General features: G+C 38.3%; 2 protein-coding genes across 10 annotated transcripts in view; one reads left to right on the forward strand and one right to left on the reverse strand.

Annotated features, from left to right (window-relative positions):
* LOC6612574 (uncharacterized protein DDB_G0271670) overlaps positions 1–10,634 on the forward strand; it is a 31,318-nt gene extending 20,684 nt beyond the window's left edge. For 3 of the 8 annotated variants that reach the window (XM_032724268.1, XM_032724267.1, XM_032724266.1), the window contains 7 exons: positions 151–1,113; positions 5,174–6,065; positions 6,150–6,309; positions 6,372–6,519; positions 6,716–6,819; positions 7,032–7,641; positions 7,843–10,634. In XM_032724268.1, coding sequence (XP_032580159.1) covers positions 666–1,113; positions 5,174–6,065; positions 6,150–6,309; positions 6,372–6,519; positions 6,716–6,819; positions 7,032–7,641; positions 7,843–7,913 — 2,433 coding nt within the window. In that variant the 5' untranslated portion in view covers positions 151–665 and the 3' untranslated portion in view covers positions 7,914–10,634. The remainder of the gene's footprint in view (positions 1–150; positions 1,114–5,173; positions 6,066–6,149; positions 6,310–6,371; positions 6,520–6,715; positions 6,820–7,031; positions 7,642–7,842) is intronic. The other 5 variants (XM_032724270.1, XM_032724271.1, XM_032724269.1 and 2 more) reach the window with 5 other exon arrangements.
* A 1,019-nt stretch (positions 10,635–11,653) lies between these two features.
* On the reverse strand, positions 11,654–26,931 carry LOC6612573 (ras-related protein Ral-a). 2 transcript variants are annotated; one of them, XM_032725009.1, is made up of 6 exons: positions 26,681–26,931; positions 16,806–16,985; positions 16,588–16,748; positions 15,534–15,708; positions 14,233–14,356; positions 13,049–13,135 (listed from the first exon to the last, which is right to left on the reverse strand). In XM_032725009.1, exons 2-5 carry the CDS (start codon positions 16,956–16,958, stop codon positions 14,240–14,242), a joined length of 606 nt encoding a protein of 201 aa, XP_032580900.1. In that variant the 5' UTR covers positions 16,959–16,985; positions 26,681–26,931; the 3' UTR covers positions 13,049–13,135; positions 14,233–14,239. The 2 variants fall into 2 exon arrangements, with proteins under 2 accessions (XP_032580901.1, XP_032580900.1); XM_032725010.1 differs by lacking the exon at positions 14,233–14,356 and having other exon boundaries at positions 11,654–13,135; positions 26,681–26,930.
* Positions 26,932–26,937: the final 6 nt, after the last annotated feature.

Raw genomic sequence — 26,937 nt, forward strand, 5'->3', positions numbered from 1 at the left:
GGTTTTCGAAATACGTGTAATTTTCCTTCCAATTAGGCGGTATTGAAATCGATAAGCATCTGGTCAGGTTAAAAAAAAAAGATAGTATTATTTACGAGTACGTAGCCTGTAGAGAAAACTAACAGCCACTGTGACTTTTTGTCATTCCAGCCAAATCAACTTGAAACAAAACGCCCAAATCATAAGCAACAGAAAGCTAGAACCACCGAACAATCAACATCTAAAGCGGCAAAAAAAAACTCACCAACTTCGAAGCAACAAAACAAACCACAATCAGCAACCACTTTTAACAAACAATTTTGTAAACAATATTTGAAATCAAAACCACTTTCAAGAACTTTTAACAATCATTTAATTAAAAACAAATACGAAAGATTCAACCAAAATTTATACAAAAAATAAGAACTGAACCAATTCTCAACACCAATTCAACAACTATTTCAACAATAACTGTAAACGTGTCGCAACTTAAAGCTCCTCCCGCTATCCTGCTCTCTCGCGTGTACTCGTCGCCATCGTCCCTTTCCGTTGTGGTGTAAAAATTTTGGGGTTTTTTCTCCAAAATATATATATTTATTGTTTTACGCGTTCGTCCTTGTCCCGTGCGTGAGTGCTCGTGTGCGTCTGTGTGTGCGAGAAGAGGAGTGCGGTAGTTTGTGTATGCTATGTCAGGGATCGGGGGCATTAGGGCGCTCCTCCAGGCGGCTCAATTCCTCGAGCAGCATGAGAAGCTCCCGCAGGCGGGAGGCGGCGGCGGTAGCGCCCTGGGCGTGGGCGTGGCACTGCCCCAACAGCAGCAGCAGTCGGTGCACTGCAAGAGCCACTCCATTATCAACAACAACAATAGCAGCCAGCACAATAGAAATAGCAGCAGTAGCAGTAACGGGATTATTGCAACGCCACCGTTCACGAACGGAAATGGCAACGGTACCGTCGGCGTCGGTAACGCGAGCGCCAACTCCAACGTTACCGTCAATGCGAACGGGAACGGTCTGAGCAACGGTCACAGCAGTCCGCGCAGTCAATTAGCCGCCGCAGCCGCTGCCCACGATTACGAGTATAGCGCCGCCGGAGTTGCCAATGGACACAGCGAAGGTCGCCCTCACGTCTCGGGTAAGTCTCTCCACTTTGACCTATGACCCACGACATCCATACCCACAAGCCCGACCGACCCTTCATGAATCCCAGAACTCAAGTCGGAGTTTTACCCAAGTGGACACTTTGTCTTAAAATTGCTGCTTCAGGCCTTTTAATTTGAAAAACTAATTGGACAACAATTGGTTGAGAAAATTCCAACTTACCAAAGCAAAGTCTCGAACGACCAATTCTTATCAATTCTTATCACTCATCATTAACATCACATCACATTCACCCAAACTGTTACTACTTTTCTGCCCACTGCTGTGCGAGCATCGTCTAACACTCTTCTCTGGTGCAACGCCATCAGCTGCTTAGGTCCGCTGTTAACTGTTGTTGGGCTCTCTCGTCAGGCGACAAAAGTTTCCAAACGGAAAAGGAAATAGTGTCGAGAAAAATCGCATTAGCTTAGTCGCTTTCTTAACTCTAGTGCGTTGCTAAATGGCACTTTGTGTATGCAAATAATTGAAATATTGGTGATAAAAATATCGCAGATAACGTTGCTCAATTTTGAACTTGATTGATTATAAAAGGAAGGAGTAGTCAAATGGTCGATCGCAGGCGATAACCCTTAATAAACTTGTGTACATGCATACATACACACAAATATAGATAAAGAGTTCTTGCCCATAGAACACGAACCAGACACCTATGGAATGTAAACTAATAATTATAACGAGATATTTGATAGTAAACAACAGCCACTTGACCATATTTCGAAGCAGACACTTTGGTCGCCTTTACCAAACGAAAACGTCTCTGCTCTCTTTCTCCATTTGCTTTTGCTGCATTTAAACTTGTTTTGACCTTGTTTGCGACGTCGACTGCATTTTGCGTGGGCGTGCACTGTACCAAAAAAAAGTTAAAATTATATACAAACCCCAAAAGACAACAACAGCACGGTGCTCTTTGTCTCTCTTTCTCTCTCCGCTCTCATTTTGGCACAGGTTGCAAGCGTGGCAAGCAGCAGGTTCTGTTATATTTTTAGCTCGCTGCTAGCTGCGACGTCAGCGTCGACGCTGGCTTCGCTGTCCAATTGGCATGAGCTAAATTGTCATGCTGCGTTTTTGTTTTTGCCTCTCTTTGTTTTTGTTGCCTTGACTATCGGAAACAAAATTTGCAACGTCAAAAATACAGTGGAAATAATGGGTTCAAAATGTATATCAAAGTTTAAATTAGATGCTAGCTGTTAAATTGATGCCATCTCAAAGATGCATTGCATACATATTGGAAAAAAACAAATCAGATCGAATTGAAATTGAAATAAATATGTATAGAAATGAAATAGAATTACATACATATGTCCTAAATAGGGTGAAAAATGAAATGCGGGGGAGAAATTGTGTTATAATAATAATTTATGTGCCCAAAGAGGTCCACTGTGTTTTGAATTTCTGTATTTTGTTTTCTTTTGCCTTTTGCTGTGCTCATTTCGGTTTTTGGTTTTTCGCTTTTTTTGTCAACATATGTGTAGTTTGTTGTTCATCTTGACTACTTTTTTACTTTTTTTTTGCGTTGCTATTTTTTCTTTGTCTTTTTTCGCTTTTGTCATGCGCTCGCTTCGTTCGTATATTTTCGCACGTACGCTTGTACTTGTTGCTGTTGTTGTTGTTTGGGGTCACGTCATGTGCTGGCTCTCTCTCGCCCCGTCTCGTTTACGTTAGTCATAGTATGGTCCGCCGAGTAAAAGAGAGTTCCACGTGAGCCGTTTCTCTTTGAGCTAAGTTCTCTTCAATCGTTCTCTCTTTTCCACTGGCACTCTCTTCCGGCTGCTGGTGTAAAGCAAAGTCAATGAACTTTGTACGCATTTTTTGTTATTGTTGTTTTTGATTATTATTTGGCCTTTCTTTAAGGCTTATATGTTTTTTGTTTTCATCACACTTACAAATTGTATTATTTTGTACGGCGTGTCTCTTGGCGTTGCATGTGTAATATTTAGACAGCTGACTCTGTTGTTTAGCCTCTCTCTTCGGTGTCTCCTCGTTTCCTAGTTCCTAGTTCCGGTTTCTGCTTTCCTTTTCCTTGTTTTGTTTTATGAACTTTTTTTGTATCTTATAAATTTCACAAGTATTAGATATTGGGGAATCGTGAAATACAAAGATCCATTTAAATTGAGACATCATTATTTTCGGGGCAATATAACTAAATCACTTGATTAACCCGAAAATTGATTAGAATGCTGTTGCCCACTTCTTAAGCGCGCTGAAAAGCTGGCAATACAAAGTGGGGTATTTAAATTGACCAAAGAAAAAACTGTATTAAAAAACTGCAGTAGCCCCGTGAGTATTCATGGTAATATGCAAAGAATATTCCCCGTTTTCCATTCGATTTGCATTATCTGGTAAATGCAAATTTCAGGCGGTTCTTCGATTTTGATGCTTTAATTTTCCTGCCCCAGACTTGTTCTACTCTGCTTCACGTTTTTCCACTCAGCGCTCAGTTGTCGTCGATTAGCGAACGGGAAAACTGCGTTTCCACTGCGATTTTCCATCCAGCAAAACGATGTCGCAACCAGTCGACAACTTGCATATTACCGCATCGAAACGGCAGCAAAAGCAATTTACCAACTTGCTGGGACAATTGAGTGCTCTGCAAAGTTTGCTGCACTTGCAGCAGCAACATCAAACGATACCCTCGCCTCCCAAAAAGAAGTGGATATATCGTCATTATGGCTATGGTACACAAAACGATGTTTTGATTATGGACAGATTGATATCCAAGTTGCACCACTCACCATGGATAAAACATATGTAAATGCCAGTTATGATAATGCAATTAATCTATACTTCACATGGATGTACTCTTATTTAAGTACGCCGAAGCAATGTTTCTCTCAGTGTAAATCAAAATGGTCGAGCGTGATACTGTGGGTTAATAAGAGTGCCACCGATGTGGTTGCTGTTGCCACGTGCGCCTTCGTCACGTGGCACCGTGATGTGGGTGTTAAATAATGTGGCAACAAATGGGAGAAAACGGAGAATACATGTGCACAGAGTACCAAGTAAAATAAAAGCACAGGCACACGCATATAAAGAGAGAAAGAGTGAGTGAGTGTGAGAAACGAGGTTCGGTTATAATCCGCCTGGCACTTAAATGCCTGGAAAGTATGCTACGTCGAACGGGTGGAAATATTGAGCCTTGAGCCCGGTTGAAATTGTCAATTATTTTAAATCGAACTAAGTTCGAAATTGCATTCGAGAACTGCTAGGATATATACATATGCGCACCCATTATCTGGGGCTGGCATTCAAATTAGAATGTCACTAGATATTAGCCAACACCGCCCACTAAGCACCTAGTGAAAAAGCAGCAACCACCCTGCATAAGAAAAAAGAGCGCAACAACAAACGTTAATAATGCATAATAAACTAGATTGCTGGTTGTCTACTATTGTGTTTGGACCTGATTCGTGGAAATTTGCATCGGACTTTCCACGAATGCGTAACTAATTCATCGCTAACACACACGTACGCTACACACACACACTATAACATACTCACACACCCGCACTTAATCGTGTATAATTAACCCACCAAAGGACCTTCATCGCCCCTGATTGTTGATTGTTGGCTGTTGGCTCTGTGTTGTTGTCTTTTGTATTCAACCCGAGTTAATTTGCATTCATTAAACACCGCTTTTGTCTTTTTTCCGCCGCATTGTGCTCTGATTTTAGCCCAAGTCTTTATTTAGTACATAGTACATGTCATTTTCGTAGAATTTGTATAGTTTGAAATGATTTAAATAATTCTGAAAAAAAAAACATTAGACTGTAATCTGAGCATTGCAAATATTTTCTATATATCTCACATAATCATCATTTCATCAGGGTAGAGACAAATTAGAAAGCCTATCGAGGGAAATTGTTTTACATATGTATGTCATCATGGGTGCTGCATTTATTGCATTTCATTTTTAGTTCCACTCACTCATTTTCATTGATTTTCCCCGCGACGCTCTCCCAATTTTTCTTTGTTTTGATTTGTCTTTTTATTTTGGTTTTTCTTCTATTTCTTCTTTACTTTTCGGCCATTGATAGAGGACGATAATCCCTCAATCGACAACAACAATACCCATCCCCCACAACAACAACAACAACAACAACAGCACAGTGCTGCGGGGAGAACGACAACAACAAGTATAGCGACAACACCAGCAATATTAACAAAGTTGATGGGAAATTCAGTCACACCCGCCTCAAGCACCACCTCCCTCCCCACAAGCACCCCCTCAGTTACCACTTCCCCGCCCGCCTCCACAGACTTTATGCTGCTGGCAGCGGCAGCGACGAGTGCAACGAGTGCAACACCCGCAACAGCGACATCTGCTGCTGCATCAGCAGCATCCAATCCTGCCAAGCACAAACTGGGCCCCATCGCCGAAATACCGCCCAAATTTGTAGTGGTATCAGATGCGAAAGGAGTCTATCCCGCACCCACGCATCCCAATGGCTTCGCCGCCGATTCCCTGGGCGTGGATTACAACGAAGCGATGATCAAAAAGCTAATGCAGAATTTACAAAGGCAACGCCAGCAGCAATCGCTGCAGCAATTGCGTAGCTTGCGACCAGCGGAAATTTCCCTTACACCGCCGCCAGCAGCCACAAGAAAAGTGGACACCAGCAACTCACGGACACGCTCTTACTCAATGTCCAATGTTTCAGCAGCCAGGGATCAGCAGGACCATCCGCAGCATCAGCAACATGCCAACCATATTCAGACCCAGCAGCAATACGGCTATATGAGGAGTGCCATTGGCGGCGTGGTCTATGGCTTGCACAAGGACTCCGTCGACTCTGCGGCATCCTCGGCAGTTGGAGCGGTGGGCATGAGCATTGCCTCCTCGGCGCCAGCGGCGGGATCTCAGCTATCGGCGCATCATCACACGGGACACGGAGGCCGCAGGCGCACCACCAGTTCCAATAGTAATGGGTGAGTTCGCCTTTTTCTCTCCTACTAATATTGCAAGGGAGTGAGTGAGTATTTGTACTTATTTTAATTTGTAATATCTTTCAGAGCGGGCACCCGGGAGGTGCACAACAAGCTGGAAAAGGAGCGACGCGCCCAGCTAAAGGAGTGCTATGACCTGCTCAAAAAGGTGCTGCCCATGGGGGACGAGGACCGAAAGAAAACATCCAACTTGACAATACTTGACACGGCCCACAAATATGTCAAGGTAAGTGTGACCACGATTGAATGCAGAATACATTGAGTAATGGTTACCGCTTCTGGTTGCAGGACTTGATTCAGTATGGTTGCGAGCAGGAGGCGACGGTAGAGAAACTGGCTAAGCAGAAGATTGAGCTGCAAAAGCGGCTAAAGCAACTGAGCTTAAGGAGGGAATCGCCGCCCACCGATCAGCAAAGCATTCCACAGGCCGACAAAGGTTTGAGCTCCTCTATCAATTTGCTCGCATCTTAGATCTTGAATCTCAGATGGAGCTACACAGCCGAATGTAGATCAAGTTTTGCATGCGAACGTCCTTCGGGTTATGCAACTGCAACTGCAACAGCAATTCAATTCGAAATTCGATTCCCGCCACATGCATTCGCTAATCTCGCGCTTTCTCTCTCTTTTTCCAGCAGTTTGTCTGGCAACAACAGCCACACCAGCACCACCAACGGCGGCCAGTGGTCACAATGGAACCACAATTCTATTCGATGCAGGCAACGCCTGTGCCACTGGGGTATGTACATATATGTCGTCAAGGAATAATAACCACCTGATGTGTGGATATGCATTTAATAAACAACGTAATACTTTTTCGGCTGTATGCTCTCGAAATATGTAAAACGAATATGTTTGTTAATGCATTATAGGGATTGCATTTCAAAAAAAAAAAGATGCACCGCAAATAACATGCTATATGTTTTTAATGAATATGTTATTTTCATCCAGCAGCAGCTAACAACTGTGATAAACAAAACTAATGCCACACCGGGAGGAGCAACCGCAGCAGCCAGCAGCAAACTCAATGGCAACCACACAGGAGGTGCAACAACCACACTGACTCCGGCCATGGGCATCATGACAATTAAAAGCGGCAATGGCAGCAACGGCAACATACTGGCAATCTCACCAACGGCCAGCCAAAATCACCAGTTGCACCAGCACCACAACGGCAGCCCAGCGGGCAGTCCATCGGGAATAGGAGCCACAACTGGGGCCACCATCACACCTGGCTCGCCAACGCCATCGACTCCATCGCCGTCGCCCAGCTCCTCGTCCAGTGGCGTCTCGTCGTCGGCCTCGTTTATAGGCGGCTCCTCATCATCGTCCTCGTCATCCTCATCGTCCTCCTCATCATCATCTTCCAGTTCGTCGTCCAGTTCTTCGTCGCCCACGCAACAACAGCAGATTATCACGCCCACGGCCACAGCCCATTTAGTGGGTGCCCGTAGTGTTGGCCTAAAATTCCATGGCGGTGCGGGCGGAGCTGCCAACGCTTTGAATGGCGGTGCCACCATTGTGGCCGCTGCTGTGCCATCTGGCGGAGGTTCAGTGACTGGTAAGGGGATCCACACGATTCATATAAAGATCCACTGACTGACACTTGCAATAATGTATATATAGTTCCATTGCTGGAATGGATATATACATTTATGAATGAAAAAAACTTACACAAGTATTAATGAAAATGCATCAGTCAGTGAATAGTACATATAAGAGAGTTTAATAAGTACTAATACTGGATGTAAACTTTTAACAGGGTTCCATCAGGCCGATAAGGATCGCAAGTACAATTTCCTGTTGCTCAGTGCTGGGACAACGGCACAGTAACCCAACAACCATAAGCAGACAACAAACAACTACAACAATAACGAAAACAACAACAACAACAACTGAATTGTGTGCAACAGCTCCCACCTTATGAGAAAGTAACAACTAGAAGAAGGTTCTCTGAAAACTCTTTTTTTAAAGCCAGATGAAAACAAGCGTATTTTCCACACTTTCGCACACATTGAAAATATGAATACAAAAACGGCAGCAAACAACAAAAGCAAGTCATTAAAGCTGCAATTTTGTAAAAAAAAAAACAAAAAAAAAAAATAATAGATAAAAACAAAAGCTATCAAACAGTTCCGCCCAACACTTAGCATCGATTTTGAAAATCAACAAAATGAAGAGAAAAATTATTTTTTAATGAATAATTTTAAAGCAACAACAAAAACGCGAGAGAAAACGCTAGCAACACCAACAATAAACCAACAACAACAAGAGAAGACCAATTAAGTGAATATAAAACAGCAACGACACCGGCACTCAACCACAACACCAACAACAACAGCTTAAAATTCCTCGACAACCCACAACACACCGGCCCATCAACTGCATATATACTATATAACTATATATCTAATTATACTACTTTATAGTAAAAACCAAGAAAAGAAGAGAAAACACACCAAGAATAGCACAGTTAAATGTAAAACAGGAAAAAACAAAACCAAATGCGCTGTTGAAACAGAAACCACCAATGGGTAACGCTTTATAAATATATATATCTCTAAATATATATATATATACATACCTAAAAATAAGAAGAAGAAGATTATAAATTAGAAATATGTAAAAGCAGGATTTCCAAAATTCATGTGGCAAAGAAAAAAATGATAAAACGAAATCAGATAGAAGTCTACTTTCTTGACCAAAACTGAAAACACAAACAGAAATAATTTCTCTTGGATATACTTTCTTCTTCTTTTAAAAGCGAAAAATTAAACAACAAAAGTACAGAAACAAAGCATAAATCAAATCAATAGAAATAGATCATCATATAGCTTGTATGTCAAATATGTGAATGTTTGCAAGCCACATATTAACCAATAGCATGTTAAATTAAAACAAAAACGCTGGCGACGGAGTGTTGTATCTGTGTAATACCCATTTGAATTAGATATTAATGTAGCAATCAAAGAAAACATCGTAGAACAAGTGTAATAGTAATAGTGCAATAAGCTAACATAAGCCACACCCACACTAACTTGTTCCCATTTTACCCATTTTATTTTTTATTTCTAGAAAAACTTTGTTCTTTGATCTTGTTCTGAAAAGACACGCATATAAGACATTATCATATAATATGTTGTGATTGCGTAAAACCACAGCGTTCTCTTGCAATTTAAATTTTTGCCTTAATTGAAACGGAATCAAAGTAACAACAGAACAGCTAATTCCCCGAAATTAACATACCCACAACCAAGAAAAGCTTAAAAATATTTATATACAAGGAATGATAAAGAAAGAACGAAAATAGTTTAGAAATAGACAACACAATTATCACGATAAGGAAAAGAAATCTAGCAAAAAGCAGTAACACAAAACTGAATGTTATATTTTGGAGCATTTTTTTCAATGTGTATGTCTTAGCATATATATTACACATATATATTATACCTAGGAAAGTAAAAGTGGATTGATAAAAGTATTAGCAAAAGATATTTCGTGAACAATAACGAAGGGCAGATGGAGACGGAAAGAGTAGGCTGTCTCTTTCTACTCCCCTATATATTTGCAAGTTTTTTACGTCGAGCATGAATATAAAACTGTATATCATCTAACTATATATTTGTATACGCGAACTAAAGTGCGCAGGTTATGTATCGTGAAATTTTCCATATTTTTTGTAAATACTTAAAAAAGAACAAGCCTTACGTTTTTCTGTCATCACGGGGGACTTATAGTTTTTTTTAAGAACGATTTTTTCCACCAAAGGGACAGCAAATAAAAAGTTATTTTCACACAAGGATGTTTTCTATAAAGGAAGAGGAGCAAATAAATAATCTTACAAAATCGAAATCTATTGTCTAGAAATATATATATGTGTGTGGATCGTATGTGTAAATGTGTTTGAATGTAAAATGCTTTAGTCACATAAGTTGAAAGAGAAAATTGAAATAACTATATAGAATTACATGCCTGTGTGTGTCACTCGATTTCTGTTACTAATCATAAAAGAAAATGTAAAAATATAATAATACAAACACAAAAATTTGAATTTTAAAACTAGCTTTTATGTTATCTAATTTATGTTTTTTTTCGTTGTATTAACTAAAAACCACTGAAAATGCGTTTTCTGATTTTTTTTAAATTATCCTTTGTAAGTAGGCAAGTAACAAATGCATAATATTTTTTTGTGTAATTTTTACTAAACAAAAATCAAGCATGGAAACAGCAAACAACAAAACGATTTCATTTTAGATATTTAAGCATAACTTAACTAATTATTAATGATTAAACAAATTTTTTCTTTAAGTTAAAATCAAATCGGGAGTATTGCAAATCATAATTATCATTAATCCTTACACACAACAAAAAAACCACACAAAAAATTAACAAAAAAACTATATTTATAGAGACAGCAACAAAAACAAGAAATGATTATAACAAAAACCGTAAAACAATTTCAAGCAAAAAGAAATCAAGAGAAATTCTTTTTAGCTGTAAATGTAACTTGTAAAATTAATTTTAAACGAAATGCATACAAAAATAAACAAACAACAAAATCGTTAGATTATAGAAATAAATAAAAAGCGTAAAAAAAGAATATATATAAAGAATGATATATATATATATATAATATAAATGTAAATGTGTAAAGAAAACAGAAAATGCGTAAAAAAAAATAAAAGAGATTTCAAAGCAAAAATAACACGTTTCATTTCTGAATTTTTACAGAACAATACAGCGATAACCCATCTCTAGAACATAATATTAATGCTGTAAAAGGTACTGCTCACAATACCCTGTTGTAGTTTTGCAACGAAATTGGCCAAAACTCCAAATATGTAAATTCGTTTCTTGGATCAAAATTGATTTCGACCCAAAAATTCTCTCTACGAGTAACGGGTAAATAACAGCGCTGTTTTGTTTCATTCGATGCTTCGATCTGACACCTGCTGAGCTTTCTGTTTGCCTGGTGTCCGAAACAAAAAAACGTCTGACAAAATAGGTCCCGGACGGCTGAAATTTCCACGAAATCGAAGAGGTTTCCGATTTTGAATACCAGACAAACAGAAATCCCAGTAGGAGGCCAACAAATCGGATTTTATGCTTGAAGTAGAGATGCCCGCGTGTAACTGATTTTTTGTCACGTTCCCAACAACCACATGGGATATTATAATTATTTCGTGCCTATCGTCACAAGTCGTGAAAGCGCATCTAGAACAATGCGACTGCGCATCTCTGATCTGCCTTTTGTTGCAAAGTAACGGTATTGCTCCTTAGAGCTTGTTTCCTATTGGACACAATGCAAATGACAGCCATCATGAAAAATATCAGCTGTTTTGTAAATTCCGGCGCGAGCAGGTGACACCTCCTGCTGTGTTTTCTGGTTGCCTGGTGCCATCAGCCCAAAAATTTACATTATTAAACGGAGAAAATGGAATGGAATGGATATTTAGATTTTGAAGCAATGACAAGGAATTTCTGTAAATGGGCGAAAGATCAGTAAAATTCCATGACACTTTGCATACTTTTAGGCAGGCCCAACAAAGTATAATTAATTAGTCCTGCGCTTAGTTTTCATATTTTTCGTTTTATTTCTGAGTCAAGCTAAACGTACACTCCATCAATCGACATTTTTAACTCTCGTAATTGTAATTTTTATATTTATATACATGCATGTATATATTGTAAAAAAATTGCGTCTGTTTGATTTTGTTTTGGATATTCGCATAAGTCTGTAAGGAGGATAAAACAAATGGTTGCGTGCTCTAACTGTGGTCGAGATTTCGTGTGTGTTGCACAAATTTTCACAGGGGAAACTAGGAATATGCCTCATACATACATACAAAAAGTGAACCAATCATCGCTTGATTGCATATATAACTTATATATTTAATAATAATAATTGTCATAATAATAATAGCTTAAATATTACAATACAGAATGCAGTTATACAAAAGTACACAAAGAAGCAAATCAATCGGGAGTAATTGCTAAACATACATACATACATATATTGGATGTGTTCCAGGGCAAAGAAAATAACTGTTCGTAAAGGAAAGTCTCCAAAGCTTTTCAGAAACGTTAGTGTATCATTCCTCATTGGTTTTTTGTTGTTTATAAATCCCTACACATTTGCTTTCGGTTTAGAAAATTACAAAAATTTCATTAAAAAGTTGTTTTGATTCACTTCGTTTACCATTAATAATTGGAGATATTTTTTGTTTTTCCCGTTTTCCTCTGTTGTTTCTTCGCTAGGATTTTAAGTTTTTCATACTTTAAACTATTTAATATATATATTTAAATATATATTTAGATATATTTATAAAAAGCTTTTCTGTGTGGTTTCTTGTTGGTTTGTGTGGTTTGCATTTTGCTATTAAACTTTAAAATATTACAAAAAAATGTATGCGTATATATAATTAAACAAGAGAAATATCTGTAGCAAGTTTTAAATTGCATAATTATTATGGGCTTCTTTAGGTGTCTACGATTGATTATATTTAATATGTTTAAGCTTTAGCTTCAGCTTTAGGTTTTAGTTTTAACATTTTATTATACGGGGTCAACACAAACATCGATAATTCAAAAAAAGTAACTAAAAATAAACGACAGAATTCGTAAGTTGCCTGTCTGTGTGCTTTTCTTTTAATTTTTTCGAAAAAAATTTGTTGCCTAAATCATATATATATATTTATGTATATTACAATGCAAGTTAACTTGGATTATGGATTGGAGTTCTGAGTGTGGCAAATAGTATTAATATCTCTTGCTGATCGTGTGTGTACTGGTGTTCTCAAAGTTAATTAAATTGTATTAACATATGGTTCTGTTCGCCATATCCTATCCTGTGTGTTGTTATCCGTGTGGCCGTTGTTGTGTTCCAAGTTGTTGCTGCTGCAGTTGTTTGTTGTTCATCGTATGGTTGTTGTCCGTTGTTGTTATTCATCCTACAGCAGTTGGCAGCAATGAGAGTTGGGCTTCGGCGGCTGTTTCACGTCCGTCTGACGTTGTTTTTTACGCGATGAAATATCCCTGATTAGATCATAAAATACCTAGACGCATACAAAGAATTTATTAGTATCTCATTTTGTGCAGCATTTGATCCTTATAATTATTTTTCAGGTAGTGGGGTTAAATCGTTTTTCTATAAATACAGAAATTTTGAAAAGTAGCTATAACCAAAGTAGAAAAGATCAATACGAAAGCAAACTTTAAAAAGTGCCTTAAACTACCTTTATTCACCAGAGAACCGGCTTCTCACAAGCGATACAAAGTTAGTTTCCGGACAAAATGGAGAATAAAATAATCATGGATTCTATAGTTTCCGTTGTATTTGCGGTTTAAAAAATCAAAAGAAAGTTTTTAAGAAATACGACCAAACCAATAAATGAAGTGTAAATTTCAGGCAATTCCAACAGCAAATTCAAATGAACTGAAATGCTGTCAAGAATTCGAAACAATCTTGTTTGAAAAAATGTGTTTTTGTATAAGCTTTATATAAGTATGTGTTTGTACAGATGTATGTAAGTATTCTTGTTTAAAGTGTTAGTGTCCATTGCAAAGTTATTTCGAAATATCCTCACTACAATCATATTTTGTATTATAGAAAAGTAACTGATCTGAAAATCCTGTGTAAAAACCTAGCAGTCTCCTGGATTTTTTCCCTGTGTAAATATTTACACATTTATACAAAACGTATTTCATAAAGTCCATTAATAGTGAATATTACCCAATATGGCAGAAATGTAATACTATTCAATGCTATTTGCATTACTATCGTTGTTTGTGCACCGCCAATCCAAATAATTTCTGTGTTAGTCTTATTGAGATGAAAAACTTTCACGTTAAAAGTGGCGTGTTTTACGGAAAACACCTCTTGTTTGTTAGTTTCATGTGTAGTGTTGGCCAACGTAAGAAATATGATACAAAAAAGCATATAATTAAATTCAACAAGCGGAAGTGTAAGAAATATTCTAAAACTCAACCATTATCAAGTTATTAGTAAAAGGAAAGAAAAAAGTGCCGAAAGCAATAAAGCGAGGGTTAAAAGCAACAAATTAGAGTGTCTACGGGTTAAGTAGGTGTGTTCATATACTCAGATAGGATACATAATATAGATCGTATTTCATAGTGGAATAGTTGTATGCACCTAATGCCTAAAGTAGGGTACACTTAAGTCTCCGCTTCTTGCATCTATCTTTAGCACGCCCGCTCGTGGCTTTCGAATCTTCGGTTTTTCGTGATCTTATTTCGCGCATCAAATCAAAAAATACCTGTAATTGTGGATTGGGAATAAAGTCATATACAAAGTCAGCATCAGAGTCAATTAGTATTCGCAAATTATTACATATATAAATTAAGATGATCAAGGACCGAACCAACATAATTACAAACGCACACATCCTTTGTTCCTTTCCGACAAAGAACTATTAGCTTTTGGCAATTGTCAACAAGACTATGGAATTAAATCAAAATAAAACATATTTGTTAAGGGCAACAACGTTGAAAGCATGGTAACTTGGGCTACGATATTTGGCAGTGCGTTTATATGATGTAGCTGTGTGAATATTTGTGTGTGGTTCGCTGTGTATTTGTGCTAAGGTAGCTAACAAATTGTATGGTCTAAGAAGAACTATGAATTCATTCTTTGGAAGAGTATGCTTGAACTATTCGAATCCTAGTTCATTAGATATAATTACAAATAATATAATTGGAACTTATAGTTCCTTTGGTTCCCATTACAATATAATTTTTCATTCGGTTTCCTGATTAGATTTTTATATTTTTAAATGGCACAACACAACTGCTCAGACGAATTTTAAATGGCATTGTTATCTGAACGACGCCCCTTATCATTCATAATTTAAAACGCTAAAAATGAGGGTGTGCAACTAGATAGATTGTATTTAGAGAGGAAATGGCAAAGAACAAGCTTTGAGTTTGGATAAGCCCTATAATGTTTAAATTTCAACAATTTCAAAGAAACTAATTGTGTTTATGAGCCGTATTCTATTATATTTGTTTTTACGGAATCATCGCCTATTATTAAATAAATGCCCCTTAACTCGCAAAAACTCTTCATTGAATGAATGTGGATTTTTCTTATCACTGTGTCTCTATAAAATGAAACTTGAACAACTTGATAAGCAAACATCACTATAAACTGGCGAGAACATTCTCAACTAGGCTCAGTGATGTTCTCGTTCGTAAGTGAAACAAAGAAAAACAAATCACATTTAATAAACTATGTATGAAAACTAGTTAAACAAAAAACCGTGTGCAGTTTTCGTCTGTTCGATAAACATTTTAGCTTGCCAATTTCCAAAGAGTTTTAATTTTTTTTTTCGTGGACAGATGGATCGTATCGGTGGTTTTGTGGTTGGGCGAGTTGGCCACTCCTCCTATGAAGTGATGGAGCCAACTCATCTCGGCGGGATCTACACCACTCACCTTGTCCACATTTTCGCGGGTTTTAGCCGAGGTCTCCACATAGGGCACCGCCCACTGCTGCGCCCTCAGCTGGCACTCGCTCAGCGGCACCTTGCGCTTATCATTCAGATCGCACTTGTTGCCCACCAGCAGGAACGGTATGCTCTCGTCATTCTTTACTCGCAAGATCTGTTCTCTGAAAATAGCAACAACAACAGCACACGTTTCGTTAATATTATAACATTCAATATACTTTCCACACAACGGATTTGCCAATGTAGAAATAAATACCTTGACAACACTAATGGATAGATAAGCGCACTTATCACCACTTCGATAGAAGTGACTCAGTTCGTGTGTCACTCCATTTAGAAGCCAGTGCGCCAAGCAGATATATTTATGTAAACACACTGACAGTAGACAGGCGGACGCATAAATAGTAGGGATCGAATAAATACGGATATACATATGTATTTCCCAGGCCAGTCACACCTCTGCCGACGTCTAATAACAATTTTCCAGCCGTATTTATGTGCCCGCAGCAATATTAAGTTGCCAAGTTTGAATACTCAATTAGGTCGATGGAAGAGGGGCGCTTTAGGTGGGAGTTATGGCAACGAAGTAGCATATTCATCGGTCGAATTAACGGTAGTAGGCACATGATATGGCATACTAAAAGCAGGACTATCAACTTCGGTGCCTGATGTGGCATTCATAGGGGTTGAGATAGTAAATAGTTTTGAATAAAAAGTAATAAAAACAATATTGCATATCAAGAAATGAATAACGATTAATTACACATCGCACAAAAGAAGAGGAAGCTGAACTGAACTGAACAACTTGCATGACTAATTAGCACCACAGTATAATAAAAGATGGAAAACACTGAAAAGCTTGTGTGCAAAATAAAACCGCGACACTTGTCAGCCTGAGAGGAAAGCAAAACGCGAGACTCTCGAGAGACCTCAGGAAAATGTAAAGGAAAAAAAATGCCGGGGGCAATGGTGGCAATGCGGGAAAGCTAAGGGGGGAGGGGGTGGTAAATTGCGCCCAGAGAACCGCTTGACACACTCACCTGAATTCCTGGGTTGCCTGGAAGCTTTCGTCGTCTGTGATGGAGAAGACGCAGAGGAAACCCTCGCCGCTGCGAAAGTAGTTATCTCTGATGGCGGCATAGTCCTCCTGGCCAGCCGTATCCAATATATCTATTTGTACTTCCTCGCCGTCCAGCACAACCTATGGGTGATTCGAGTGAGATCACTTGGATACGCAAGACGTGGGTGGGGTACTCACCTTTTTCCTATAGCTATCGGCCTTGGTGGGCTCGTAGTCCTCGACGAACTCATCGTACATGAACTGCAGTGTGAGGGCGGACTTTCCCACGCCGCCACTGCCCACCATGATGACCTTGTGGAGCGCCGGTCCGGCTGTCGGCTTCTTGCTCATGATGGCGGGATCACTCACTCGCTGTATCTGTATGTAAGCGAGGGGATATGCGAAATAAATAACTAATTAAATAAATCGCTGCTTCCTGTTTGAGCAGTCAGCTGGGGCCGAAAACAGCGAAATGTACGCATATTTCTGCTTGTCGTTTGCCATTTTTCACATATGCGGCTGCAGTTCACTTATGTACATACATAGGTATATAGTCGTAAAAGGTGCGATTGGTTTTATGTAAATGGTAAGTTATGAATGGACAACGGCGAAAGAAAGTACGATCGTATTTGTGTTACCCCGAATAAGATTGCAGCTGTCAACTTAAGAGTCGGCTCACAGGCTTGCTGATTGTTATTGCCTCGGCTTTTCAGCTTTTTAGCTTTTCTCGGGGTTACGTAACAACCGAAGGCAATAGGAAAAGCCGTCAATAATTCGACAAAGTACTTCGTACATTTTCAATGCTCTAGCATTTGTGGATAGCTTTCCATACACATATATGTATATTTATGCCATATATAGATTATAAATTGGTTAGCATGAAACCTCAAGTTGGCTCACTGCTTACGCATAGGGTATACCATCTTCGACTTGAAAATTGCACACTTTCTGCCTTGTTTCTTTCGCTTGGTTCGAGTCGCAAATGAAGCATAAAATGAAAAGTTCATTGAACTATTTACACATGGCGAAGCGGGGCAACAACGGCAACATAAAGGCCAACATACAGCAGCAGCATAATGCAGACCGGGCCGAAATGACTCTCGGGTTTTGTTTGGCCTTTTTTTTTCTCTTTTTTTGTAGCCGTAGCTGCAATTAGCCTTTTGTGACCATTCCCCAGCCCGTTTTTATTTGCTCACTGCGTCATCGATTGCAGTAAATTGAGGAATTGAATACGACGCATTGGGGGAATATATTCTCCATAAATGAGCCAAATCGAAATCGAGACACACGTGGCCATTTGGCAGTTGGCCAATTTCCATTCAAGAGTTCAACCATTCAGACTGATTTCTCACTTTAGTTTGCTTTTGCCCTCCAGCTGAACGTTGTTGATTAATCCGCATTTGGACCAGGGTTTCTAAGTATTTAAGTTACCAAAATAACCACAACGGTTGTCAGAAGACAAACACAAACCGCATTGAGTTCACTGAAATGCAACTGAGTTGAAATCATTTTCCACGCTTGTTACCCGAGATAACTTAGCTGCCTTTTCATGGTTAAAACCGAAATAATAAATCCCAGAATAAATGAGCTAGTTGTGCACCTGTGCCAGCTAAATTGTCAAGATGGTAAAGGGTATTTAACAATGTAGCCAATTCCCTTTAGCTCTATTTCTTCGGCCTTTTCCTTTTTCTTTATTTTGCTTTTCTAGCTGCCATTCAGTTTGACGCGGCGGCGGTGGAAAAGTGGAAAATTGAATGGAAAGCGGGCAGGCAGCTGCGTATGTCGAATGAATCTGGAGGCAACAAGTAAGTCAGCCAAATGAAACAACGGCCAACGATTGTCAGTCAGTCAACCAGTTGGGCCGCCACTGCGTATGAGTAATCAACGTTAGAGCTGCACGTCAATCAATTTTTTACTCGAGAGAGCGCAAATAAAAGGCTTAAAATTGGACGGCGAAAAACTTCCCACACCCATGCTGAGTCAATTGAATTGTCAAGGAGGATTGTTGGCCAATTGCTAACAGTAACAGCACCTGGGAAATAACGCCGGCGAACTTGTTTAATTGCATATTACTCATACGCAACGTTGCGCGAGCTTGACAACGCCAAGGTATTGGTGGCCGAAAAGTTGGGCATTTTTATAAAAATATATCGCAAAAATACTGCACAGCTACTACGAGTTCATAATATTATGGAGCACATATAATCGATGATTCCAATACTATTTTCAGCCACAATTTTACGGTCTTATAGACGGAAAGCGCACTTTTCCTAAAATTAACATTATGGCCAAGAATTGTGCATTCCAAAACTATTTATGGCCAGCAAAGGAGAAAAAACTGGAAAGTTACTGCTAGGAATCTACCATATCCAATTGAAATATGGCCGTTCGATTTGAAATCAATTTTCCTGCGTCGAAAAAAAGTTGACTCGAAGCTAACCGTCTAGTTAAACGAGATATGGCTCCCATGGCTAAGAGTTACCGGTTATGAAAACCAATTGAAGAACCCGAAGTTATCATATGACGTGAACCGATGATTTCCCAATAGTTCCCCCCAACTTAATCTACATTTGATCTATTGCTCTTATTGTTGTTCCTGAAATTCAACTTCGTGCACTTGCCATTAGCAAATAAAAATGTTTGCCTGTCTGGGGAAAAACAAGCAAAGGTCTTGTGGTGATTCTGCCGATTAGATTATGTGCCGATTTGGCATTTGGATTGTGAAATAAATATAATTTGCCCATATCGTAAAAACCAATTTAATTGTCTTGATAAAAGGAAAAACAAAGCTGCATAGAATTTCTAGTTTTTTATGGCTGGCATTAAAAAGATTTTCCCAACCCCCAATTAAAGGCGGGCAAAAAATAGAACGGATTGAAGAATAAAAGTACCAAAATTGTATACTTGTGTGTACTATATGAATATATCCAAACATTTTACGTCTAATTTCTGCGCCTTGCGGAAATTTCATTTGTTACCTATTGGTGAAAATAATACAACTTGCCATGACGTCGGCGTTTAGTTGTTTATACTAGTAGTACACCACCCCTGCAAAAACCACCCAGCCTTGTGCATAAATTAACTAAAATTCTTGTTTGGACTTTAAACAAAAACGGAATATAGCTGCTTCTATTTGGTGTGTCAATAATAGTAGTCCCAAGCACCTGTTGGCAATGGAAATTGGCAACTCCTATTTATAGAGTTTCCACCTTTAAAGATTTCCTTCAATAGTCCTACAAATGAATCTGCAGATTTCATATTGCTATGAACTCATTTCTCACTGTCAAATATTTGCACTTCAGGCAATCAAGCAGATGTGTGTGTTATTTAAGCTTTTTGTTTTCATTATTAATCATTAACAAAACGAATTCTGTTTAAATATACCATTTGATACTTTGGATTTGGCTTATACATTTTTCAAAATATTCTTGCCAGAGAATTTTTCATGTTACCATCTATATTTTCAAAAGCACACTTCAAATATTTGCTAAACACGGCATTTATCTTTCAGTACATCAAAGGCTAAAATGTTTGATTTTGAGTCTAGAATATCTTTTCACCTTTTCTCGCACGAACAAGCCACACACTGAAATACATTCATCGGCAACAATGTTTGCTTTTCCTTTAAAAATTTTTTTCCCTTACAATATAAACTACCTAATCGCGATTTAATACACTTTAGGTGAACTTTTCACCCGGACCAATTATTTGGTATGAATAATCGAACTGTTTGGCCGATATTTATTTGGTTCCAAGTGATTTTGAACAGACCCTAGAAGCCAGCGATCGAGCGAATTTATGAAGTTCTTTCGCATTTCTCTGATAGAGGTATGTATATATGTATATATCTTTTATATATATATATGCACATATATACAAAACCTCCCGGCTCCGTTGGGCGCCCGATTTGTTTATTACTCATATTATGGTTTCGCCTGTTTTGCCATTCGATTTCGATTTGATTTTTCCTTTGTTTTTCCGTTTATCCCCCCTTTTTATGTTATTTTTTGGTGGTGGGTTGCCAATGACGTCAGTTTTCAGCGTCTTCTCCTTCTGAGTTTAGTTTTTCGTGCCTTTTCATGGTGCTCGGCCACGGTTAGCTTTTATTTTTATTATTACAGACAAGCCTCTCCCATTGAATATGTGAGTAACTTTGAAATATGTTTCATAACTATCTTAGCTACTCTACCAATCGCTTTTGTTTTTCAATGGAAACCATTAAACTGTAATCGAAATCCTTAAGGGAGTCTATCGGTGTAGTATCACCCCTAACGCACGTTATCGAATGTTTACTGTACCTTTTTTCAACTATTTTTGTGGGTGGTTATCCAAGCATGATGTGTGGCATGTGCAACTCGAAGAGTTTAGTTTAATGCTTAAAGTGCACGAAAGTCTACGAGTTTACCGCTATTACCAGTTCCCACAAAACGGGCCTTTCGTGCCTTCTATGCTTCTTTGCTCTCTCCGTTCTTCTCTTTGCCACCCTCTATCCACCGTATCTGGCCTTTAGCACTGCCGTAGTGCCTTCGTTGGCATTATAACATTAGTGGGGGGAGGGTTGCTCTAATGACACCTAAAAAGGGTAAATACTCATACAATATGTACATATGTATATCAGGTGAGCAGTTTGGGGCCACCGCTCCCATGTGATTTATAAAGATTTTCCAGTTTTTGATGATGGTTTTTTTTGGGCTCCTCCCCCATTTGAACATATGTAGATTTGGGTATCTTCAGATACAACCACTTTTTAAATGCTTTTTTGTGCGAATCGTTTTCCAGCTTTCGGATGCGTGTTGCGTGTGTTTCGTGAAATTCGTGTCAGAGTTCCATGTTTGCTCTGCTATATATTTTTTCTTTGTTTACTAGTTCCATTTTCCAGCCTAACTGTTAAATTAATGAATTTATTTTCAGTTGATTTCAGTTTACTGCGGGCCTTGCTGGCGTTGTTATGGCGTTATTGTTATTGTTGTTGGTTGACTGCCCCCATGTTGTTGTGGTTTGTTGGCTATAACCTTGAGGCGATTTCGTGGTTAACGAAGTAACAGTTAGTGCAGAGAGAAAAATGCCGTCGATCAAACCACAAATTACTAATTATAATTATAAAAAGACGAACAAATATTTATTATTAAATATTAAAATTTCCCGTTTTCCCCCTGCGCATTAAAACAGCTTGCCGTATTTATAGACCGCTGAAAATCTTTATAAGACTATCCTACAAGTTTGTGGGCAACGCTGGAACGCTTTTTTATGGTCACAACTCACATGCCTCAAACCTAAAAATATTAAAAAAAAATATATATATATATATATATATCCAGCCAAAAAACCTATATATGCAAATGAGCCACGCCCCCTATTTTCTGCCAAGTTTGTTGCCCCTTTTTATGAGTTTTGATGCGCCATTGGCGGAATTTGCAACCAAGTGCGGCGCTTTCTTGTCGCCGCTTTTCGCTTGAATTTAAATTCATTTGCACTTTTTGTGCTGCATTCTGCAAAAGCGGAGAGGCGTGATTTTGTGTAATTTCCGCACAAGATTAAGTTCAATAAACCGCCACATGTGCGGAAAAAGAAGCGAAATCCACGCATATTATTCGCTCATCTTGCTCCCGTCTATTTTCCTCAACTTGTCATCGCAACTTCTTGGACTTTGTGTGGGAATTTTGTCTTTCAGTCTTTTTATTCTATTTCTTTTTTTTTGTTTCTGTGCTTTTTTGTACATCATTAAATGCAGGTCTGAGTAGAAGAGCACAACAACGGAGCACAGAGTGCATTAATCAAGCAGCAGAAGAAATCCCAGCAAGTGAACTTTTCTAGCTCAAAGAAGCTGGGTTCGGAAAAATCGAATTTTTGAAATTTAAAAGCTGGAATCGTTGCCCATTTTTTGCCCATGTTTGCCCACCAATTAGTTTTTTTTGCCCACGTCCAGTTTTTGAGACATGAATTTTCGAAAAAGTTCGAAAATTTCGAAGATCAAAAATTTCACTTTTTTCAAAATTTTTTTTTTAATCGCAATAACATCGTTTGCCCACTCTTAAAAATAAAAAATTTCGATTGCCCACCTCTTAAAACTAAAAAATTTCGTTTGCCCAAAAAATTACAGGGTGGGCAAACGAAATAAACTAATTTTAAAGGATGGGCAAACGAAATTATTTAGTTTTAAGAGGTGGGCAATCGAAATTTTTTTATTTTTAAGAGTGGGCAAACGAAAAAAAATAATTTTGAAGGGTGGGCAAACGTTAAAATGTAATATTAATGGGTGGGCAAACGAAAAAATGTATTTTAAAGGATGGGCAAAGAGACCGAGGTAAACTTGAATGTCTTATATTTTCTAAAGTATAAATTTTTTCAAAATTCTAAAGGGTGGGCAAACGATGTTATTGCGATTAAAAAAAAAAATTTTGAAAAAAGTGAAATTTTTGATCTTCGAAAATTTTCGAACTTTTTCGAAAATTCATATCTCAAAAACTGGACGTGGGCAAAAAAAACTAATTAGTGGGCAAAAAATGGGCAAACGATTCCAGCTTTTAAATTTCAAAAATTCGATTTTTCCGAACCCAGCTTCATTGAGCTAACTTTTCTTACTTCATTGAGGAGATAGCTGCCATTCCTCCGTTAGATCAGTTCAATGCACTTTTGCGATTAGGGCAAATCACACTGACACAAAAACCATACACATATATATGTATAAAACGTGGAACGAAACGCATCTACATCCGAAAACTGAGCTCATTACTCGACTCTTGTATGATTGCCAAGCGAATCGATTACGAAAATATATCTTATTGGAATGCAATATTTTTCGACTGAGTCACAAAATATACGTATTTAAATCTGAGGCATTTAATCGACGATTTCAACGCCGCTGCGCAGTCGCGTGCAACGCTGTCTATGTCAAGATTAAAATTCGCGTTTACAAAATCAAAATATTTATACATCATTTCAGGCAAATATATTTTAAGTGAAGTTTGATAGTGAGCTCTAGTATTTTAACTTTGTAATTGGGCATAATACAATCATTTGTAAACATTGTTACATTTCAAGGACTTAAATGTATAGTATGTATAGTATAGTATGTATGTATAGTGTTGATCAGTTGATATTTATCAGTATAGTATTGAAAAACAGTATTGATACTACTGAAAATATTTCTAGATACTTTTCCAGCGTTATTCTCGCGATATTCAAATGGTTTCTGCGGCCCTGACTCTTTGAACTTTTGTACATTTTCACTTACCCCTCCCAGAAACTGCAGAGTATTTGTTAGCCTGAGAAAGTGTTGGGTAAAACTTGTTCATTTGGTGTACATTTGTTACAACTTTCTTTGGAGAAGTCGAGGAAAACTTGTCAAGCGAACTGCGTGGCTCAGACTTATTTACAAAGTGTTTTATTTGACCGAGCAAGTTTGATCTGCCTTTGCAGATAGCGATACCTCCTATACCTATATAGTGTACACAAAACAAAAAAAAAACTAAAAACTTAATTCACACCGAGTGGTATATAAAAAATAGGTACATATATGTACGAACAATGCGTGGGAAGTGTTTTCTGAAGCGAGGAGAGCATAATTAAAACCTAGGCATAGTCAGCTGTGATAAAAGATCTTGAAATGCGATGGAGCAACAACAAGAGCCATGGGGAACACTTGAGAACCTGGGCATAAAACAAATAAAACCTGTATAAGGTAGAAATGTGTCGGAGAACTTTGGAGATGCTGATACGATGATGTAACAAACTAAAGTCAGCTAACAAATATGTGATTGCGCGCGCGACTTTGTCAAGAATCGTTTGTTGGAAGAACTCTCAAGATTTTCAAATGTTAAATGCTTTACAAACGGAAATCGTAGATCGGTAACGGGCGATTAATCATTTAATTGGAAAATAACAAAGTCATTACACGTGTTTAATGCACAATTCATTGATAATCAGGTATATAAATCGTATTTTGAAGACGTTCGGCAGTCATAAAATCGCGTATTTTTTGGCCATTATGGACCATTATCATTAAGTGTGTATAACTTCTGCATTAGGCCAACATTATTATTCGTAGAAAACAAACTTTAACGTGGCCATAATAGACTTGGCCTAGAAGAAACATAGAAATAGAACCCATTTCCCTGATTTGTCTCCCTTGACAAAACTCCATTAGAAGTGAAATTAGAGCAAATCACAGCTTGATGGCTATAAATTAGGCTAAGTTGGCCGACTTGCGCTATCTTCTCCCTTCTGGCCAAGTTAGCAAACATGCCGGAGATGCCGAACAAAAGATGAGAAAAATACATATATACGAAAACTGTGTCACTGCGAAAGATCGTGATGATTATGAGTCAGTGTTTTAAACCCGTGCGCTACTCCCCTCTATTGTTAATCTATTCTCGCCTGCCAGAGAATTATATTTGAAAAGGTCAGAGGTGAAATCGCTAACAAATTGCTCGACTATATCCCGAAAATAATGTAAAATTTTGTTTACACTTTTGATAACGATTTGATTTCTCTGGAATATGAATGGCTCATATTCTACAGTACGACCTGGAATCAAAACTGGTTTCGCATTTTGTAAATAATAGGGCAAACTACACAAAGAGTAGTTATTGATTATTTAAGCACTCAGTTTTAAAGAAACTGAGAACGCATTTTTCACTTCCCCTGTTCGCATTTCGTTCTATTGGTGAGAGCTTTTAACGCCCCTTGGCAACCAAACAAACAAATAATTAGGAAATGTTGGTGAATATATACGATTAAGAACAAATTGTTCGGAAATCATTTGGATGTGAGTGAGTCATAGTTAAATTAAACTATTCAATTTAAAACAAGCTGGCACTCAAATTGATCTTGAACTTGAGCTTAATTAGAAACTGTAAAACCATTTTTCTATGTCACGTTTTTCAGTTTTCGTCATTTGCTTTAGCGTGTTCGATAAAAAGCTGGAACATTCAGATGCGGATAAAATTGAAGCGGATTTACTAATGATAATGAGATAATGAGAAATGGGGAAAGGGAAAGATGGTAGCGGAAAACGGGTCACTGTGAGAAAATAACGCCCCAGAGCGAATGCCATCAAAAGCGATCTCACAAAATAACAGAGATTAAAACCAGACACCGTTTCTGCGAATTTTCTTGCATTTCAAACGACAATTTTCGAGTGCCAAAGAAGATTCTTAGAAATTCGAAATGTGATTAATCAAGAAATGTGCTTAATAAACTGGTAATTTTAAGTAAAAAAAACTCAACTGTATTTAACTGTTGGTTAAATATAATTTGTATAATGTTAAATTATTACTAATACTTGCGAAAATTCGGCAAATGTTATTAGAGCGGCGTAAACGAGATCCCAAAGCGGAATTGGGATAAAGAGAGGTTTAAAAGGCAAAGGGGCGATGGGGGCGTGTGCGTGCGTGTGTGTGTTTGTGTGTATGAGTCAACGCGCAAAATGCGGGCGGCGACTGCACCTTGCACACCCCGCAAAAAGAGAGGGCGATAAAGCTGGAGAGAGCGGCAGCGAGAGCGAGAGAGAATAAGGTCAAGCGGGGTGCGGCAACAAATATTTCTGCTGATAGCCGTTGATAAAAGGCTCTCTCCGCCCTTCTTCCTTTCTTTCTCTCTCTCTCTCGCGCTCTCCCTGCGCTCATCAGTTCGCTCCTTTCCTTTATTTTGCTGAATGGAGCACACACAAAAAAATGCCAACCGCAATGCCTTTTATTTAGTTTACATTTAAATATTCAACAAAGCAAATAGCAGCAGAAAGATTTCACTTCTGAGTTTTTTTTCACCTCTTGCTTTGCTCACACATATACACACACACACACATCCACTTTCATCGACGTCGACTGCAACGCCGGCAGCGGCGCCTTTTGGCGGCTTTTACAAATTTTGTTTATGAAACAAAAAACCCCTGTGCATATTCCTTTCTGGGATTTCATCGGTGTACACACCCAGATAAAAAGAAAGCATCTTTCCACACGGCAGACATCATGAAGAACAACATACGAAATATGCGTAATCACTCTAAAATGCTTTAGCTGTAAATGCTTTTGCTTCTCTTTCCTCCTTTTTGCGTACTTCGTTTTCTTCCTTACTTTTTATTGTATTTTGCGCGTCCGCTTTGGCCTGTCGCTTCGTTTGTTGTTGCTTTGCTGTGTTATCTCGCACTTGATGCACTAAACTAAACAAAAAAGTTACAGGCGCGATCGGAGAATCGGCAACTGATGAATTAACAGGATCGGAACGCAACAGTAAATTGGCTGCTTTTCGGTTTCCCTTCTCGTTCGCCGCACACCGCAATTAAAGTTCCGCTGGTTTTGCTTGCTTGAAAGAAACTAGTGTGAAAGTGGAA

The sequence above is a fragment of the Drosophila sechellia genome, chromosome X (genome assembly GCF_004382195.2).
Source record: "Drosophila sechellia strain sech25 chromosome X, ASM438219v1, whole genome shotgun sequence".
Taxonomy (NCBI): domain Eukaryota; kingdom Metazoa; phylum Arthropoda; class Insecta; order Diptera; family Drosophilidae; genus Drosophila; species Drosophila sechellia.